Source organism: Desmodus rotundus, chromosome 6 (genome assembly GCF_022682495.2).
Source record: "Desmodus rotundus isolate HL8 chromosome 6, HLdesRot8A.1, whole genome shotgun sequence".
In the NCBI taxonomy this organism is placed as follows: Eukaryota; Metazoa; Chordata; class Mammalia; order Chiroptera; family Phyllostomidae; genus Desmodus; species Desmodus rotundus.
Genome location: NC_071392.1, coordinates 51179368 through 51199135, shown reverse-complemented (window position 1 = coordinate 51199135; position 19768 = coordinate 51179368). Strand labels below are relative to the sequence as shown.

Genomic DNA, 19768 nt, shown 5'->3' with positions numbered 1-19768 from the left:
ACATGAGTGGAAGCTGCTTCTTAGGCATTGCTGAGAGATACTATTGCCAAGGAAGCAAAACAATGACTAAGTAAAAGAAATCAATAAATTACACAAGGCGCAGAGATTACAAATTCTACTGCAGCCAGTCACTACTCTTGTCTGGGGTCTCAGTCCTTGTTGACTTGCTTTCAAGGCACCATCTCCTTGAGAGACTATCTTCTGTCACCCAGTTGTGTTTCCCTGCTTTGCAGGATACTGAGGCCATTGTTGCCTTGCATTAATTTCATTTCACTTCCAGAAAATTTTGTAATGCAGTCAGGTGTTTGCCAGGACTCTGACATGAATACCATAATGGTATTGCTTTCCACCAAGGAGATTGTCGAAGCAGAATATATAAAAGCAGTAAGATCTGTATGATAAAATGATAAATAGAGAACTGCTCACCATCTCAAAGGTGGGTCCGCTGCTGACCCTTGTGATTTCTATGTGATTAATGTGGAAACTGGCAATAGTCAGGGCCCTTGTGCTGACTAAATAACAGGGCAGGGAGACATTTTTAGTTTCTCTTTGCAGTAGATGTTTTCCACCGTAAATTTATTTGGCCAACAGATGGTATAGATTCGGCAGAAGATAATGGTGTAATCCTTAACATTTGGAATGAGGAGAAAAATGTAATAACATTGATTATCAAAGTCTTGAAATACTTTCAGTAGTTTCAGTCCTCTGGTCTCTCTGATAGTACTTAAGGTAAAATAGCAGGCATTAATCATTGTGTTTTTTCATAGCAGGTGTAACATCTATGGCAGCAAGCAAAGTCTAGAAAATGTTTTCCTTTTTTAAACCTACAAGTGGCTAACAAATTGGAATGCATGAAAGTAATAGAAGGAATAACTCTTTCCCTAAAAACCTTTGCAATCTTTCCTCTATTTTCATTGGAATTAACACCTAATCTGGAATCTTGTTGCTGATATATTTTTATGTTGTCCTATTATTGCAGTCAGTAAGTATGCGGTGGAAGATGCACCACAGATTCCAGACACAGAGGAAGACTTGGGGCACCCCAGATGGTCACAGCAATGCCAGAGGCAGAAAGATGTGAGGGACTCCAGGCAGTGTACAATCCTTCTCTCTTTCTGCAGTGTTCTTAGGCTCTATAAAATCAAAGTGGTGATTGTGGCTAGAGAAATCAGAATTCATTACTAATGGTCTTAGAGAAGGATGGAGAACTTAATTTCATCCCTTCTCTAAGTAAGTCATTCAAATTCCCCTTTGTAAGCAAAGTGAGTTTCCTTGGCACCCTGGCTCTATCAGCATTGTTAATATCAATGTCTTGGTGATTTTTATTTGTCCTCATTCTTATCAACAATTTTCTACATGCTCTACACTGTGTGTGTGTATGACAGAGAGACAGAGATCAGGGAAATTGCTGCCCTGAAATTTGCTCCTGCCAGGTGAAGGGAAGTCAGAGCAACAGATGGTGCACTTGGGCTCCACCTGCTGTTGTCCAGCATAACAGCAGCCACACTGTCAGGTGCAACTTAGATCCAGCCAATGATACCTATTTAAACCATTTAACAAATGAAAGATGAAAACATGTATGTCTTGCCATAGAAAAATGTGATATGATCAAGTTGATAGGTATATAGAGCTCCAGGGGTGAACTAGGAACTCATTACTAACATTCTGTTTGTATGGAGAGAGTTAAATTACCTCTGAGGACAACATCAATGCTTCCTAGAAATATATTCTCTTCTGGAGCTGTATCAGTTCAGTTGAGAATGACATCCAATTACTAGTAGTATGTGCTTGGAACATAAGTGTATGGAAACATCTTTGTATAATCACTTGGAGGAATAGCCTATCAAATAACACGGTGGCTGCTTTGTTACCTGCAACAACATTTATGCCTGTGTGCACGTGGTGGTATTCACTGTCTGTTCACACTGTCTGCCTGTATCCAGAGCCTGTCTGTATGGAGCTATGGAAACCAGTGGGGTGATCACTCTGTAGTGCGATTTTCTAGATGGATAGGAGATCACGAATCACTTAGAATTGTGACAACACAATGTGCTTTCTGCATTTAAGCCCATAAGCCCTTTGTAAGGGCACTGTTATTCTATACAGTTTCTGAGGTGGGAGAAACTTTGCTATGTCCTTAGGGGCCAGAAAAAAGCTTGTTGCTTTCTCCAACAATAAACCTACAAGGAATTGTTCAATGTTCTTCCTGGAATTAAGAAAACTCCCTTATTCTGTTCTTATTATTACTCTCTTGACAACAGGAAAATAACTGCCATAAAACAGTCAATGTTTATTTAACACAAGAGGGGCACTTCTCTTAAATTTTTAAATAAACTTTTATTATGGAAATTTTCGGTCATTCACCAAAATATAAAACCCTATGTAGCTATTACCCCACTATCAGCATGTCTAATTCATTTGAATAAATATGCTACAATTCTGAACATACCTACTTCAATGACAAGGTAGAAAAAGGAAATAAATGCTATATCCTGGCTAGTGGCTACATTTTGGATCATTGCACACTCCAGAGAGCCAAATTCTCAGAATAAGAGATTCTTGTAAAAGAAGGAAGTAAATTTCTAAGAATGTATTTCTTGGCCATACAACAAATAGTAGAGACAGTAACACAGTTTTTGATTCCCAAATAAAATATTTCAATGTAGAAAAATGTATCCTGCAACAGGTCATTTTTACTTAATCTATTACCTGTAAATTTGAAACAGAAAAACGTTTTTATTTACTGCCTTGCCATGAGCCGCAGGTGTGCGGTTGGTTTTCCATCGTCCGCCCAGTTCTGATGCCCATTCTGCAGGCACTCTCCATCTCCCTCTCAGTGCTCTGGCTGGACAGTTGTTATTGGCAACACGAGGGCTTTCCTAACTTCATAGCACAAATTGGGTAGAATTTATCTGGTAAAGGAAAGGAATGTCTAATGCTAATCACATCGATAATAAGATCAATGACCCCAGTATGGGGGCTACGCCTCACCCACTTTGTGATTCAGTTGTCCTCTAGGACCTTGTGTCATCTGCTTTCAGGCAACAAAAGTGGAATTAGCTGGGGAGGGGCCACCCACGCCTTGAAAGCCATGTCTCAGGAATGACATATGTCACTTCCATTCAAATCCCATTTGCTACACCTCACTGCAAGGAAAACTGAGGAAAGGAGCATTGTGGGTGCTCAGGAAAAGGAGGGGGCCAAAGTTTTGATCAACTGATGGCAGACTGCTGTACCAGAATCCTGGGCCTCAGTACATTGCAAAGGAAGCTTCGAAATCTGTGAGCCTCAGCAGAGGGGAGAAAAGGGAAAGGGCTGAGTCTAACTCCTACTGAGGCCCTGGAGACACAGACATGGCCCCTTTGGTTCTGGCTTCTTGCAGATCCTACCTGGAACTGAAGCTGATGGGGCTGTTGGAATGCTGGTGTCCGCAGCGGAGGGGGCCCCGACAACAGAAGCAGAAGCAGAGGAGGCGGCTCTTCCATCTAGCGAAAGAGCAACTTTAGAGGAGGCCAGGATTGATTCTGAAGCCACAGAGATCGAAGGCAGTGACAGATCTCAACTAGAGGACACAGAAGCAGCAGCACCTCAGGTATGTATCCTAGTGCAATGGAGACTTTGGGGAGATGGCACAGCAAGGATGCTCTGTGTGTTGGTTAATGGCGATATCACTTTAGGATGAGGAATACTTTTGTAGCCATTTTGTGGCATACTGCTCCCCCTAAAACCAAACAAACAAAAAATTAGGTTCTCAGAAAGAGTGGTCACAGCACACAGCATTCCCTCAATATCAGTATTCGGGGGCTCCCCAGAAGCCCCAGTGCTATGCAGAGTAGGCTTAAATTAAGCACAGAGAGAGGAAAGGAAACTATGCAATAAACTGATGAGGGAGAGGAAAGAAGCTCAGATTACAAAAAGCATGAGAATAGACGGAGGAGAACGGGAATCTGACAGAATAATAGGGGTTTGTAGATTATGTGAGGAAGCAGCCATAAAGTACTTAACCTGGTGCCAGGCACATGCTCTGAACCCAAAATCACCCCAAATTAAACTCCTTTTACCTAAAGCCCATCCTTATGTTGTACTTTCAACAGGAAAGTGGGTCATTAACTACATACGTGAAGTTGGACTTTGCCCCAGCGCTTCCTTCCTTCAGAGGAGCATTAAGGCAACACTGCCATCTATGCCCTGGCTGTGGGAGCCTCAAACCCAGCTGCCCTGCAAAGGACGGCTCTTCTAAACCCCATGTTTGGTTCCTCTATATTCTAGGAGTAACAGTGAAAGTGGGCTTAATGTTACACTTTCCATGTTTCTCATTATCTTACTCATGATAAATTTCCAGAAGTCTGTCCAGAGTTACTCAATGTTTGAAACTGAATTATCCTTTTCTTCCCACCAGAAATTCAGCAGGTAGTATTGGTGTTTGCAGAAATACCTCTAAAGTGTATTTTTTTGTGTGTGATACTTTCTTGTCACCATGCCAAGAAAAATTTTGTTTTACTTGTTGAAAGAGTGTATTATTTTCTCTGAACTGAAGAACAGAAGTGCTTAGGTGCCCTGATATCTGAGAGAATATAGAAGTTAATCAGAAAAGCAAGAAATATCTCCAGACTTTCATTATTGGAGTTCAGTTCCCCTCCTTGCTCATCTTTGTCAAACACAAAGGGGAGGCCTTGATCCCTTGGTTCTGCTATCCCAGACAACAGAGGACTTGGAGTGGTTGGTGGGAATTGTCAGCCCTTAAACTGTGACTGTGGTGTGGCTCTAATGATAATCAACAAGCAGAGGACAGGTAGAGTGCCTCCAATCATAGGCCTCATCTTTACCAGCAATGTGGTTTCAGGCTCTTTGGGAGTGCCATGAGACTCTGGGAGAAAAGCAGTTGCAGGAGGTTAGATGTTGGCTTCAAGTGAGTGCTAGCATGTAGTGGGACAAGAACGGAAGACTGCACGGAGGAGAGCAACCCTGGAAGCCGACTGCATTTCCTTGCAGGATTCTCTCTTCCAGCCCGCCATGAAGCACCTTCCTCCCTTCAATCTCCTGCCCCTCTCCCCAGGTGACACAGAAACCACCCTCTTACCAAACTGGATGACTGTTCCAGCACCCAGAAATTAATCCCACTAAGGGTATTGGATTCAGGGTAGATAGGAAGGGTGAAGGACCTGCAGGCAGAGTGCCCAAAGGTCAGAAAGCCTAAATTCAGTCTGGGGAACAATAGGAATTTGGTTGAATGAGAGGGGTGGGCTAATTGGGAGCTGCGGATGGTGTGACCGGGAGGATGCAGATGTCTTGTCTCTAGAGTACCACCACATTTTTCTTCCCCCAGGAGAAGGTCATCCCCTCTGTCATCATAGAGCCTGCTTCCAACAATGAAGGGGAGGGAGACCACGAAACAACTATAGGGGCAGAGTCCAAAGAGGCAGCTGAAGACTCAGCTCTTCCAGGCCCCACCAGGGAGATGCCGGAGCTGGCCTCTGAGCAAAAGGCCACTGAGGACTTCCAGCCAGCACCCTCCACTCCATCTGCAAGCCAGGCCGCTCAGCAAGTGCCACCTGGCTTTCTCTACAAGGTGTTTCTATTTTTATTTTTTAAAATGCGGTAGTCATTTGTCCATTTTCTTTCAGGCCCTTTTACACGAACCTTTGGTTTTCTGATTTTTACTTTTACTTTTAGCAACACACACTCTTTATCCCTCCATCCCAACATCACAGTGCAACCTGTCAGGGTTTCTGTGCTGTGGACAAAGAACTGCTGTGACATTTTTCCATTTAACAAATGGATAATTACATGGGATGCCCTTTGGTAGGGAATGGGTTAATGCCCTCCACTTGAGTGCCCTGCTGTGCTCCCCAGGGAACTCTGTGGGGGCCTCTGCTCTGGACTCAACTGCTCCCAGCTGGGTCAGACACCTCTGGGGGGCAGGAAAGAGCAATCAGCCCTTCCACTCTGGCACCTGACACAGGTGCCTGACACAGAGGTGGAAGCCAATCCACACTTTAAAAGTAAGTGAACAAATATGTTAGCGGACTTATATGGAAAGGGAGAGAAAAAGAGGCCTAAATTCATGGGCAGAAGGTTTTGCTCAAGAGGCCGTCAAGTAGTTACATAGAGCCTTCATAAACTGAAAGTCCTTACCAAAAACAAACAAATAAACAAAAACGGTAAATACCTAGAAACACAGGCATCAACCAAGTGTTAAAGGTAGCTAATTCTCCTTAATAAAATATTTGGGGGAATTTTAAGTTCCATAATTTGATTTTACATTTAAAAATTTAGCTTTTTTATAAAAAAGTATTAAAGGAGAAGATGGCGGTGAGATAGGTGGGAGAGGAGCTAACTTCCCCCTGCACCTGGGTGAAACACCTACCCATTCTACTGAGAAACAAAGCGAATAGCCAAAAGCAACCCAGCATTTATGATGATAGGAGACCAAAAAGTACAGAGGACACTGAGAAAACAGAAGGTAAGGGGATTGCTTCAGGACAAAAAGGTCCCTGGGACCAATGCGGGGACCAGAGCAGCTGCAGCCCCAGGCCCGCCCCTGCCAGGCCTGCTGCAGGAGTCCTGGGAGAGAGCTGGGTTAATGGCTCCCTCCCCTGCCAAACAAGGCCTGAGCAACACTGTGAGAGACCTGGTTGCCTGAAGTTGCAGGGAGGGGAATAAGGACAAAGTGGAAAACCCAGGGAGACTGCGGGTACTGGCTGAGAAGACTTGAAAGTTGGGCCACGTGCGATCCTGACCCGGACAGTCCCGGCCTAGCTGGAGAGGTGGGCTATGTGAGAGGATAGGCCCTTCCTTGTACAGAGGGAGCCACAGGATTGAGCAGGAGGATTTCCACCCCCCCCAAAAAAAGACCCTCTGGGGCACTTTGGGGAATTCCCCTGCAGCAACAGCTCTAGTCTCCTCTCCACCCTGCCACCCATCGGGGGACTATGTGCACCTCATCTCAGAGGGAGCTGAGACTACAGGCACCACCCGGGGCAGGGTGCCCAGCGACCGGGGAGTGTGCCTACCCACCGGGCAGTGTGCCCATCCACCAGGGAGTGCCTGCACCTTATCTCGGAGGGAGCTGAGACTACAGGCACCACCCAGGGGAGGGTGCCCAGCGACCAGGAGTGCGCCCAGCAACCCGGGAGTGTGCTCATCCACCAGGGAGCTCCCGCACCTCATCTTGAAGGGAGCTGAAACTACAGGCACCAAGCGGGGGAGGGTGCCCAGCAACCGGGAGTGTGCCCACCCACCAGGGATTGTCTGCACCTCATCTCAGAGGGAACTGAGACCACAGGCACCAGGGAGAATGCAAATCAAGGAAGGCTCTGCACGCACACCCATAGCCCGGAGAAGGCCTACCATAAAAAAAGAGTGGATAAAAGCTGGGAACACCAGGATTCCTCCTGGAAGAGAAAACCCACCAAAAAAGGAAACACCAACAGATAAGTGAAGAAGGTGAAGGAGGGAGGGGAAGCCACACTAAGTCAACCCAGGACCTATCTGAAAATACAAATAAATACTGAAGAAATTACTAAGAACAAACAACTGAACAAGAGCAAGAGAAAAGCCTCAAAACCTTGTACACATGGAAGAACCAGCTCCAACACAACCTGCCCACACCTGCACAACAGAAGACAAGAGGTTGGGGACAGACTGATGCTCAGATAACCAGCTGGTGGGAAAGACCCACCAAAGAAAGACCCAACAAGAACCAAAAACCAAAGACATACACAGAGCCAACATAAACCACAGCCCAAGATCAGTAAGACCGGGAGATCAAGGAGACTGTACCACTGAATCTCACAGGTATTCTACCACAGAAGTTTACACCATAAACCCAGGGGGTCAGATCAGAGCAACATAAGAAGCAGAGGCTAACAGGAAGAGTCTCACAAACAATGGGAAGACAAAGAAACAATCCCCAAATGAAAGGAAAGGGGGAAGTCTCAGAAACAATGCTAAATGAAAAAGAGGCAAGTCAACTATCAGATAATGAATTCAAGGAATTGGTTATGAGGAATCTTAATGAGCTCACACAGAATTGCCAAAAACTACAGGGAAACTACAGTGAATTCACTGCAAACTATATCAACATGAAAAAGGAAATAGAAACTATCAACAAGGGCCAGGAGGATATGAAGAATACAATTTCTGAACTGAAGAACACAGTAGAAGGAATGAAAAGCAGACTTGATGAAGCAGAGGACCAGATCAGAGAACTGGAGGACAAGGTAGCAAAAAACACCCAGAATGGGCAAGAAAAGGAAAAGAGGCTCAGAAAGAATGAAGAGGGGTGAAGGGAAATGCAGGACAACATGAAACGCAATAATATCCTTATAATAGGGATACCAGAAGGAGAAGAGGAAGAGCACGGGATAGAAAAACTGTTTGAAAAAGTAATGATGGAAAATTTCCCTAATTTGATAAGAGAAAAAGTCACACAAATCCAGGAATCACAGAGGGTCCCAATCAAGAGGAACCCAAAGAGGCCCACTGCAAGACACATCATAATTAAAATGGCAAAATTCCAAGACAAAGAGAGGATCTTAAAGGCAGCAAGGGAGAAAAAGGAAGTAACATACAAGGGAGCCCCGATAAGGTTAGCAGCTGACTCCTCAATGGAAACACTCCAAGCCAGAAGAGAATGGCACAAAATATTCCAAGTAATGAGAACCAGAGGCCTGCAACCAAGACTAGTTTACCCAGCACGGCTCTCAATCAAAATAGAAGGCCAAATAAGGAGTTTCCCAGACAAAAGAAATCTAAAAGAATATACCTCCACCAAACCAGCTCTGCAAGAGATGCCAAAGATGCTGCTGTAAGGAAAGGAAGGAAAAGACAGAAAGAGGGAAGAACACAGGTACAAAGAATTGGCAATGAATAAATACCTATCAATAATAACCTTAAATGTAAATGGATTAAATGCTCCAATCAAAAGACATAGAATAGCTGAATAGATAAGAAAGCATGACCCACATATATGCTGCCTACAAGAGACCCACCTCAGGACAGAAGACCTACACAGACTGAAAGTGAAGGGCTGGAAACAAATGTTCCAAGCAAATGGACAGGAAAAAAAAGCAGGGGTAGCAATACTCATAACAGACAAAACAGACTTCACAAAAAGGGCCATAAAGAGAGACCCAGACGGTCATTTCATAATACTCAAAGGAAGAATCCACCAAGAAGACATAAACATTGTAAATATATATGCACCCAACATAGGAGCACCCAAATACATAAAGAAAATCTTGGAGGACTTGAAGAAAGATATTTTACAGCAACACAATTATAGTGGGGGATTTTAATACCCCACTATAAAAGATGGACAGATCTTCTAAACAAAATATTAACAAAGATATTGTGGCATTGAACAAGGCCTTGGATGAAATGGACTTAACTGATATATATAGAGCTTTTCATCCCAAGGAAGCAAAATACACATTCTTTTCAAATGCACATGGAACATTTTTAAAGACAGACCACATAATAGGACACAAAACAAGCTGCAACAAATTCAAGAAAATCAAGAAATTCAAGATATTCAACAAGTTCAAGAACTAACCCCCATCTTCCACAGATTATTTCAAAAAATTCAAGAAGACGGAAGACTCCGAGACTCGTTTTACGAACCCAACATCATCCTAATCCCAAAACCAGATAAAGACATAACAAAGAAAGAACACTTCAGGCCAATATCACTGATGAACATAGATGCTAAAATCCTCAACAAAATATTGGCAAACCACATCCAGCAATACAATAAAAAGATCATACACCATGATCAAGTGGGATTCAGCCCAGGGATGCAAGGATGGTACAATATTCGTAAATCAATAAACATAATACACCATATAAACAAAATGAAAGACAAAAACCACTTGATCATATCAATAGATGCAGATAAAGCATTTGATAAGATACAGCATCCATTTTGATAAAAACACTCAGCAAAGTGGGAATAGAGGGAGCATTCCTCAACATAACAAAGGCCATATATGAGAGACCTACAGCCAACATCATACTGAATGGACAAAAACTTAGAGCTTTCCCACTAAGATCAAGAACAAGACAAGGATGCCCTCTCTCACCACTCCTATTCAACATAGTATTAGAAGTCCTAGCCACAGCATTAAGACAAAAAAAAGAACTAAAAGGCATCCAAATTGGAAAGGAGGAAATGAAACTGTCATTGTTCGCAGAGGACATGATAGTGTACATGGAAAATCCTATAGACCTCACCAAAAAACTACTTGACCTAATGAATGAATTTGGCAAAACAGCTGGATAGAAAGTCAATACTCAGAAAACAAAGGCATTCCTGTATACCAACAGTGAAACATCAGAAACAGAAATCAGGGGAAAAAAATCCCATTTGATATAGCAAGAAGATAAATAAAGTACCTAGGAATAAACCTAACCAAGTAGATAAAAGACCTGTACTCAGAAAACTACACAACACTGAGGAAAGAAATTAAGGAAGATACAAACAAATGGAAGTATGTACCATGCTCATGGATTGGAAGAATTAACATCATCAAAATGACCATACTACCCAAAGCAATTTATAGATTCAATGCAATCCCTATTAAATTACCCATGACATATTTCACAGATATAGAACAAACATTTCAGAAATTTATATGGAACCATAAACGACCCCAAATAGCTGCAGCAATTTTGAGAAAGAAGAACAAAGCAGGAGGGATCACAATACCTGATATCAAACTGTATTACAAGGCCACTGTAATCAAAACAGCCTGGTACTGGCATAAAAACAGGCACATAGACCAATGGAACAGAACAGAGGGCCCAGAAATAAACCCGAGTCTTTACGGTCAATTAATATTTGACAAAGGAGGCAGGAGCATAAAATGGAGCAAAAATAGCCTCTTTAACAAATGGTGTTGGGAGACCTGAACAGCTACGTGCAAAAAAATGAAACTTGATCACCAACTTATACCATAGAGAAAAATAAACTCAAGGTGGATAAAAGGCTTAAGTATAAGTCATAACACCATAAAAGTCCTAGAGGAAAACATTGTCAGGAAAATCTCAGACATTCCAACGCAGCAACATCCTCACAGACACATCCCCTAAAGCAAGGGACATAAAGGAAAGACTAAACAAATGGGACCTCATCAAATAAAAACCTTCTTAATGGCTAAAGAAAATAACACCAAATTACAAAGAGAACCAACAGTATGGGAAAACATATTTGCCAATGATACCTCGGACAAGGGCCTGATCTCCAAAATATATAAAGAACTCACACGACTCCACTCCAGGAAGACAAACAACCCAATTAAAAAATGGGCAAAGGACTTGAACAGACATTTCTCCAAGAAGACATACAGAGGCCCCAGAGACATATGAAAAGATGCTCAGCATTACTAGCCATCAGAGAGATGCCAATTAAAACCACAATAAGGTACCATCTCACACCAGTCAGAGTGGCCAACATAAACAAATCCACAAACAAATGTTGGAGAGGATGCAGAGAAAATGGAACCCTAGTACACTGTTGGTGGGAATGCAGACTGGTGCAGCCACTGTGGAAAACAGTATGGAATTTCCTCAGAAAACTAAAAATAGAACTCTCCTTTGACCCAGCAATTCCGCTGTTGGGATTATACCCTAAGAACCCTGAGACACCAATCCAAAAGAACCTGTGCACCCCAATGTTCATAGCAGCACAATTTACAATAGCCAAGTACTGGAAGCAACCTAAGTGCCCATCAGCAAGTGAGTGGATCAAGAAACTATGGTACATTTACAAAATGGAATTCTATGCAGCAGAGAGAAAGAAGGAGTTTATATCATTTGCAATGGCATGGATGGAACTGGAGAGCATTATTTTAAGTGAAATAAGCCAGGTGGTGAGGGACAAATACCATACGATCTCACCTTTAACTGGAACAAAATCAACAAAAGAAAAAAGCAAACAAAATATAACCAGAGACATTGAAATTAATCACAATGGAACAATAGCCAGAGGGGAGTGGGAGGAGAGAGTGGGGAGAGTGGTCTATAGGAGCTACTATAAAGGACACAAGGACAAAATCAAGGGGGAGGTTAGAGGTAGGAGAGGGAGGTGAGACTGGCTGGGGTGGGCTGGAGGAATGGGGAGAAAATGCAGACAAGTGTAACTGAACATAAGTTAAAAAATTAAAAATTAAAAAAGTATTAATTTTTTTGTTTTTTATGGGGGTGGGATTGAATAGTCATAATCTTTTTCTACTCTCTCTGCTCATCTGACAGTTACTGCAGACTTGCTACTCGAATGGGGGTGGCTGGATGTAATGGAGCTATGAATGCATTATGTGAAGGGAAAACTAAACCTGTGGCTAGTGGGGACCTGTGTCCCGCTGTGTTTCATCCTAGAGTACAAGAAATCAAGGGTGCAATGTGTGTGCCACTGGAGGCCAGGCCTGGCTGGGCCGGTCCAGGCTTCCCTCACTAACCTCAGTGGGCGCTAGGAACAGCACTCACCCCTCTCTTTGGGCTTCAGGTTTTAATCTGAAAAATGAATTTTCAGATAATATATTAATTTCCTGCTCTTACAGTTTATGATTCTACATGCAAAACATGGATGTTAAAAGCTGGTTATTTAATCTCATGAGTGGGGTTGAGGGGTGGGACATGAAAGAAATAAACCTGGGTGTGACTACAGAAAATTCAAGCTCCATAAAGGGGGTTCATTTTATTATTCTTTCTACTTTTTAAATTTTCCATGATCAAATTTTAAAGAAATATTTCAACAAAGGGAAATAGAAACAGATTGTCATGTTTAAAAGGCAGGATAGGGAAAGAAGGAAGTTTTTTTACAAAGAGATTGAACACAGGTTTGATTAAATAGTAACTTTATCATAATAGTGATAGTGTTCCCAATATGATAGACACTGTGGTTAGAGGAACATTCAGCTAAGCATTTTTAATTCAGGTTAAAAAACAAACAATTTTTAATTTTTATTCTTTATTATTTAAAACAATTTATCAATCATCAAGGATAATAAAGTGCAAATCTATAGCAAAATATGACAAATTAAACTAATTAATACATGACATATCAACTCTAGAGAAGGTGTTACAAGACTACATACCTCAACATCAGTCTGGGAGAATCGGATGTTTTAAGTAAACAGAGAAGAGGGTTTCCTTTCTGACTTCAGAGGCCTTCTTTGGGGTGTGATGCATGTCTTCATTTTCATCCAGCGTGGAGATGCTGGTAAGAGTGCCTGTGGATCATCTGACTGGGAGGCAGATTTGACCTCTATTTTCCTTTATAACATTAATCAGTTCTTTTGTAATCTTGCAGGTGGAAGCACTGCACGACTTTGAGGCAGCAAATTCTGATGAACTTACCTTACAAAGGGGTGACGTGGTGTTGGTGGTCCCCTCGGATTCGGAGGCTGACCAGGTAAAAGATGAGATTGGAAAGTGCTACAGGCTACATTTGGTTTCCCTGAGGGTCAGCTGGGCACAGTGACTTCCTAAAGACATTTCATTTTCTGAGATGCTGCAGGGCAGCTCTGACACGGCGTTAAGGACTTATGACCACAGTACATTACACATTTTAGGTTTGGGATGCAATTACATTGTATGTGAATCACCAGTCCGCAGGAAATGCAGACACTGACCATGTGCACTACAAGTCCCCCTTCACAGGTAGTTGCCTATAAAGGTGTTGAGTCTGACAAAGATTATGAGGAGACGTCTGGGGGATGGAAATGTTTTATATCTTGATAGGGGCTTTGGTTATACATGGTATGCATTTGTCAAAACTCATCTGAACTGTCCACATAACAATCCTTGCATTGCACAATGTTTAAATTATATATCCTTTCTAAAAGATTCTTTTTTAAAAATAACCTCCAGGGACATAAAAAGCATAGTGGTCTGATGCTAAGGAGCTCAGAACTCCATTTTGCTCTTCTTCATAAGATTTGTGAGCCCCTGAAATGGCATGCAAAATGTGTAAATGTATTTGTCAGTGTGTTTTTCCGGAGAGAAGAGCTATAACTTCTGTAATTTTCTCAAAGAAATATATGAATCTTCCTCCATATAGTAAAGTCACTATGTTTGAGGTTAAGATTTGCATGTCCCATGTTTGGTTCCTTTTCTTGATAATACACTTACCCAGAAAGATCGGGTGCTGGGTCAAGCAAACAGGAGTCTCTACCACAATAAAACTAAGTTACAAATTAATAATAATAAAATATCTGTAAGATCCTTAAATAATCAAAAAATTTAAAAATACATTGCTAAATAAACCATGGGTCAAAGAAATAAGAGTAAGTTAAAAATATCTCATAGTGATCATTAATTTCTAGCTTTTCAGCCTAAGAAGATAAAAATAGATAAAATTAAGTACAATGTGCATAGAAGGAAAAAGTAACAAAGAATTCACAAATGGATGCAATAAAAAAGACAGTAAAAAATGTTAATAAAGCCAAATGTTCTGTAACCAGATTCATAAAATTGTTGAAACCCTAGAAATACTCTTCAAACAGACAAAGAAAATGACAAAGCATATATTAACAATATCAGGCAAAAGCGATGATCTCAAATACCCCATTCTAAACTTATAAAATATATTATAAACTTATAAAACATTATAAAATACACATTTACGATTTTAACATTAATCATAAGCTATCTTTTAAAGAAATTAAGAGGGAAAAGGGCCTTGCCCTTGCTGGTGTGGCTCAGCAGGTGGGAGCATCATCCTATAGACCCAAGGGTCATGGGTTTGATTCCCAGCCATGGCACATATACAGGTTGTAGTTGAAGCGCCAGTCAGGGTGTGTACACAAAGACAACCAATCGATGTTTCTCTCTAACATTGATTTTCTCTCTCTCTCTCTCTCTCTCTCTCTCTCTCTGAATCTTAATCGCTCTCTCCCTTCCTTTCTCTCTGAAAGCAATGAAAAAAGTACAGCCTTGGGTGAGTTTAAAAAAAAAAAAGCCTTTACCAATTCCTGGAGTGCAGATCTACTGGCAGTAATTCCTCAGCTCAGCTTTTGTTTATCTGAAAATTTTATTCGTGTTTATTTTTAAACATTTTTTCCCTAGAGAAAAAAAATTCTGAGTTAACTTTTTTCCTTCCACACTTTAAAAGTACTTATACTGTGACTTTTGCCCTGACAGATTTTGAGAACTTGTCGGTATCATGTTTCATCATTCTAAATGTAATGTGCTTAGTTCTTGTTTTTTTCATGGTTTTCATGCTTGAGATTCACTGAGCAACTTAGACTTGTATCAGGATGTCTTTCACTACATTTGAAAGACTTTCAGCTGTTATCTCTTAATGTTTGTCTTTCTCCTCTTTTTCTGTCTACAATTCTATATTTGTTGGACTTTTAGATATCTCAGAGTATTCTTTCTTGTTCAATATTTATTGCTCTCTGGTACTCTGGTTGGGTAATTTCTATTGACATGTCTTTCAAGTAGAGTGACCCTTTCTCCTACTACTTTGAATTTGTTGTGAAGCTTATCCTGTGACTTTTTTACTTAGGATGTTATCTACATAATTCTATAATTTCTATGTTATTCTCTTATATAGTTTTCATCTCCTTTCTGAGATTTCTCTTCTGTCCTCATTATTACCATCTTTTAATTTCAGTACATGAATATTTATAATAACTGCTTTAAATTTCTTACTGCTAACTCTAAAAGGTGGGCCATATCAGGACACATTTTTCTAATATATTTATTGATTATGCTATTACAGTTGTCCCATTCCCCCCCCTCACTCCACTCCATCCTGCCCACCCCCTCCCTCCCAAATTCCCCCCCTATAGTTCATGTCCATGGGTCATACTTATAAGTTCTTTGGCTTCTACATTTCCTACACTATTCTTACCCTCCCCCTGTCTAGGACACATTTTTATTGATTGCTTTTTATCATTTGATCACATTTACCTGTTTCTTTCTTTCTTTTCTTTTCTGTCCTTCACCTGTAGAATTTGCTTTGATTGGTACTGGACACAGTGTGCAATACATTATAAAGACTGGATTCTATTTTCTATCTGTAAAGATTATTTTTTCCAGTAGGCATCAAACTACTGGTTGATTACCTTGAATTCATGCAAGTGTGTTTTATGCTTTTTTAACGTGGGTCTGTTTCAATGTTGCCTTATTCTTAGGATAAATTCCCAGTCCTGGGCCATGGTCTCTACCTCTAAGACACACCCTATCTGGAATTTCAATAGAAACCCCAAAGGGTTTATCAAGCCCCCTAACTTGATGAACTCTAAACTCTGCCTCCTCTCCACTGCCTGAATCTCTCCTCATCCTCTCTCTCTTTTCTGCTTTCCCCAGACTCCCTGGGGTACCCCTGATGCATTCACAGCTGGAGGACCACTCAGGGTTTCAGGGGAGCTACTCTGCCTGTTTGGGGAACTTTCTCCAAAGCTCTCTCTGTTTTGAGATGTGACCCATAGCAGACAACTGTAATTGAACAACAATAAAATAATTAAAAAATTAAAAAAGAAGTGCCGCTGCTCTGGCAGCTGGAAGCTCTCTCCTCTGCATGCCCCAAACCACACAGAGGGAGGAGCATCCACAGGGGGAGGCTATGCCAGCACAGGTCTCCCCTGGGCAGCACCCCACCTCCCAGCATTAAATATTCTCTGACACTGTCTGCTCTTGCTTACTCTCAGTGCCTTCACACAGATGTTATGTATGGGCCACCCCTTTATTTTTAACAACTTTGTATTAGCTTACATTTTACATTCCATATTTTGTAACAAATGGAATTTCTCTATATAAATACTTCTGTATAGCTATACATATATATTTTAGGTATATATAAGTACAAATTCAAGTTATTTTAGAGCTTATATTTGCTCTGGGAATAAGCCTTTGTCTGATACAAGCTATTTTACCATTACCAAAACTGAAAATTCTTAGTCTACTGCAATTTTAAACAGTTAAAATTTAATTTTATGTATTTTCCTCAACTAAAGTTTGATATTGGTAATAATATTCTTCACTTTACTATATAAATTGCATTTCATCACACACATGTTAAAGTATATCTTCATTATAGGTTTGTGCGAGTCCTTTACTTTTTTTTCTTTAAGTAAACAGTTAAAAAATGTATGACTCTACTTGACACCATTAATTTTCACTCATAGTAAATAAAGTCAAATGTAAAATATAGACACGTATGGGGGAAATGTGGCCTTTTATTTGCTTACTAGATATTTAGAAAATACTTTGCATCATAGAAATGTACACTTGAACCCCATATAATCTTATTAACAATGTTAACCCAATAACTTTAATTGAAAAAATAGAATAAGATAGAAAGACAATATTTAGTTATCACCCTTTACTTTAGGTATAACTTTGTTCTTCACATATATAACACAAAAATTTTAACATTATAATTTTTGTCATGAGCTAGGATATTATTAGTTATTTTGTTGTCATCTTTTTCTCAATCTTTTTTCCTGCCTTCAAAAATTGTCCTGTCTAAATGCTTATATTTTTGTCTATTTAGCAGCATCTATTTAAAGTCTCAGATTTATGACAAGGGAATGTGTTCAGCTTCTTTATTTAATTTTTGAGTCCTCATTTTATCTTATGACCTTGAACTTTTTTGGGAATTGGTTTGGGTTAAATCTGGCCATCCCTCATCTTGAGAGGGATTGCTTCAGGGGATTAGGTAGCATAGTAAAGACAGTCATTCTCCACCAGTTTTGCCTCATATGGTCCTTATGTTTCATATTGTCCCTTTACCTCAGCTCTTCCATTTAGGCTCTGCTTATCTTCCACAGGCCAAGGTCAGATGGCAGACTCCATTTCTCAGTTTTACATACAGTCTCCAATGCTGTATGACCGCACAGGGGTGGGATCTTTAACCTTTCTTTCACTGCATGTCTGCATTTCCATGATGGCCCTTCTATGAGATACACAAATGTTTATAAGGAATAGTTTATACAGATCATATGAATGTTCCCAACAGGACCATCATGCCAACAAACTGCTTTGTACTATGTAAACTTGAAAAATTAGAAAACAGCAGCAACAAACACAACAGAAATATCAGGTAACACAACAGGCTGTTATTATTGATAAGCCTGGTATAAGGTGGTTTATTTGGGTTACTTGATGTGAGCTGGGCGAAAGCACGACAGCGTTGTTTCTCATCAGCAAGTGGTTCAGGATGAAATACAAGACCTTCTGTGGCTTCGTCAGCACTTTATTCTAACCCAGGGATCCTCAAGCCTTTTTTCACCATGACCCACAGGACAGGGAGTGTTCCTGTGCATGATGTCCCTTCCATGGTGTTCCTGTCTTTGTACTGGCTGTGATTCTAATCCTTTTCTCCTTCTTAACAGCTCATGTCAATTAAGTGTACTTTATACAAATTGTAATATCAACATTAACCTTCAATTAGCTTTCCCACTGTATCAGCACAGCAGCTTACATGCAATGTAACGTCTTGGTGCAGAACCACAACACTGATTTCACAAATTATTTTGTTAATTATTGGCAGTGCAGACTTTTCAGTAGTTGGACCTTGAAAGCCTTGTTTTGTCTTGCAGGATGCGGGCTGGCTGGTAGGAGTGAAGGAATCAGACTGGCTCCAGTACAGAGATCTCACCACCTACAAAGGCCTCTTTCCAGAGAACTTCACCCAGCGCCTGATTTAGGGCCAAAACTATCGTAGAAAGGGCCTGGTTTGGGGGTTTTTAAACCCTCATGAAAACCTGCAGAATTCACTTCTGCTCTTACACTCCTGATGATTTACAGCCTGATGCCAGACAAAGCTTGGAAGGACATATCAATGGAGTGTGTGTGCTAAGGAGTGTAAGGAAAAAAAGTAAATGAAGGAGAAAGTCCTCAGTGGTCCTTATGTTATTAACAAAGGGTTTGTTTGCGCTTTGTCCAAGCTGTGGAGACTCTGGTACTTGATTCCGTCCCACCAATTCTAAAGTAGTTTTCTCCAGACCAGAACCTTAATTTCTCTGCACCAAGTGTGTGGTACTGAGAGGCTGCCCCGCAGAAGACATGATGAATTACCCTGTAGTACAAGGTTATCTTACTCCCCAGTGCAGGTGTGAGCCCGTGCATTTGTGATCTCTCTCTCCTCTTTTCAAGTTTACTGTGTTCCAAACTAAAGTGCTGCAGAAGTTTTTGATGTTCTTTTTCAAAACCTCTCTCTCTCTTTCTACACACACACACACACAGTCACACAAGCTAGTTCCCATCACTCCTGAATGAGTGTGTATGCACAAAATGACATACACATAGTTGCTTTCTTTCCCTTCCATGGTAGCCATTTGCCTCTCAAGTGTCATTGATACATGCATCGCTCTTATTCAATATGGCATTAATTACAATTGCAGTTTTGCCTCAGAACAAACTAGCATTCCCATTGCCAAAAAAGTTGACCATATCTGTGTTCGCAATGTGCATTTTTCAGGGTGTGATGACAGATAGCATGTCAGAGCTGCTGTCTTCATGGAGAAGGCAGAGCCTGGTGCTCTAGATGTCCAGATGCTGCAGCTGGAGGCAGGCTACTGGGGATGAGCAGCGAACTTAACTTCTGCCTTTCTGAGATTGGCTAGACAATGGGGCATATAATCCCACCCCAAAAGAACATGTAAAAGGAGCTCCTTATATTTGTGCAACTCATCTTCAAGATTGTCCTAAAAATAATATAGGTGATATATGCTGTGTCCATAAATCATCTGTAACAATAATGTTCTCAGTGCTTGTCATTCCCAATAAACCTTTGGTCGGTTCCAGCAATTACCTCAGT

General features: G+C 40.9%; 1 protein-coding gene across 13 annotated transcripts in view; it reads left to right on the top strand.

Moving 5' to 3' along the window:
• The window catches only part of AMPH (amphiphysin), a 161257-nt gene extending 141880 nt beyond the window's left edge, over positions 1-19377 (top strand). For all 13 annotated transcript variants that reach the window (XM_045193272.3, XM_053926512.2, XM_053926520.2 and 10 more), the window contains 4 exons: positions 3383-3592; positions 5327-5569; positions 13310-13411; positions 18549-19377. In XM_045193272.3, the coding sequence (XP_045049207.2) occupies positions 3383-3592; positions 5327-5569; positions 13310-13411; positions 18549-18656 (663 nt within the window). In that variant the 3' untranslated portion in view covers positions 18657-19377. The remainder of the gene's footprint in view (positions 1-3382; positions 3593-5326; positions 5570-13309; positions 13412-18548) is intronic.
• Positions 19378-19768: the final 391 nt, after the last annotated feature.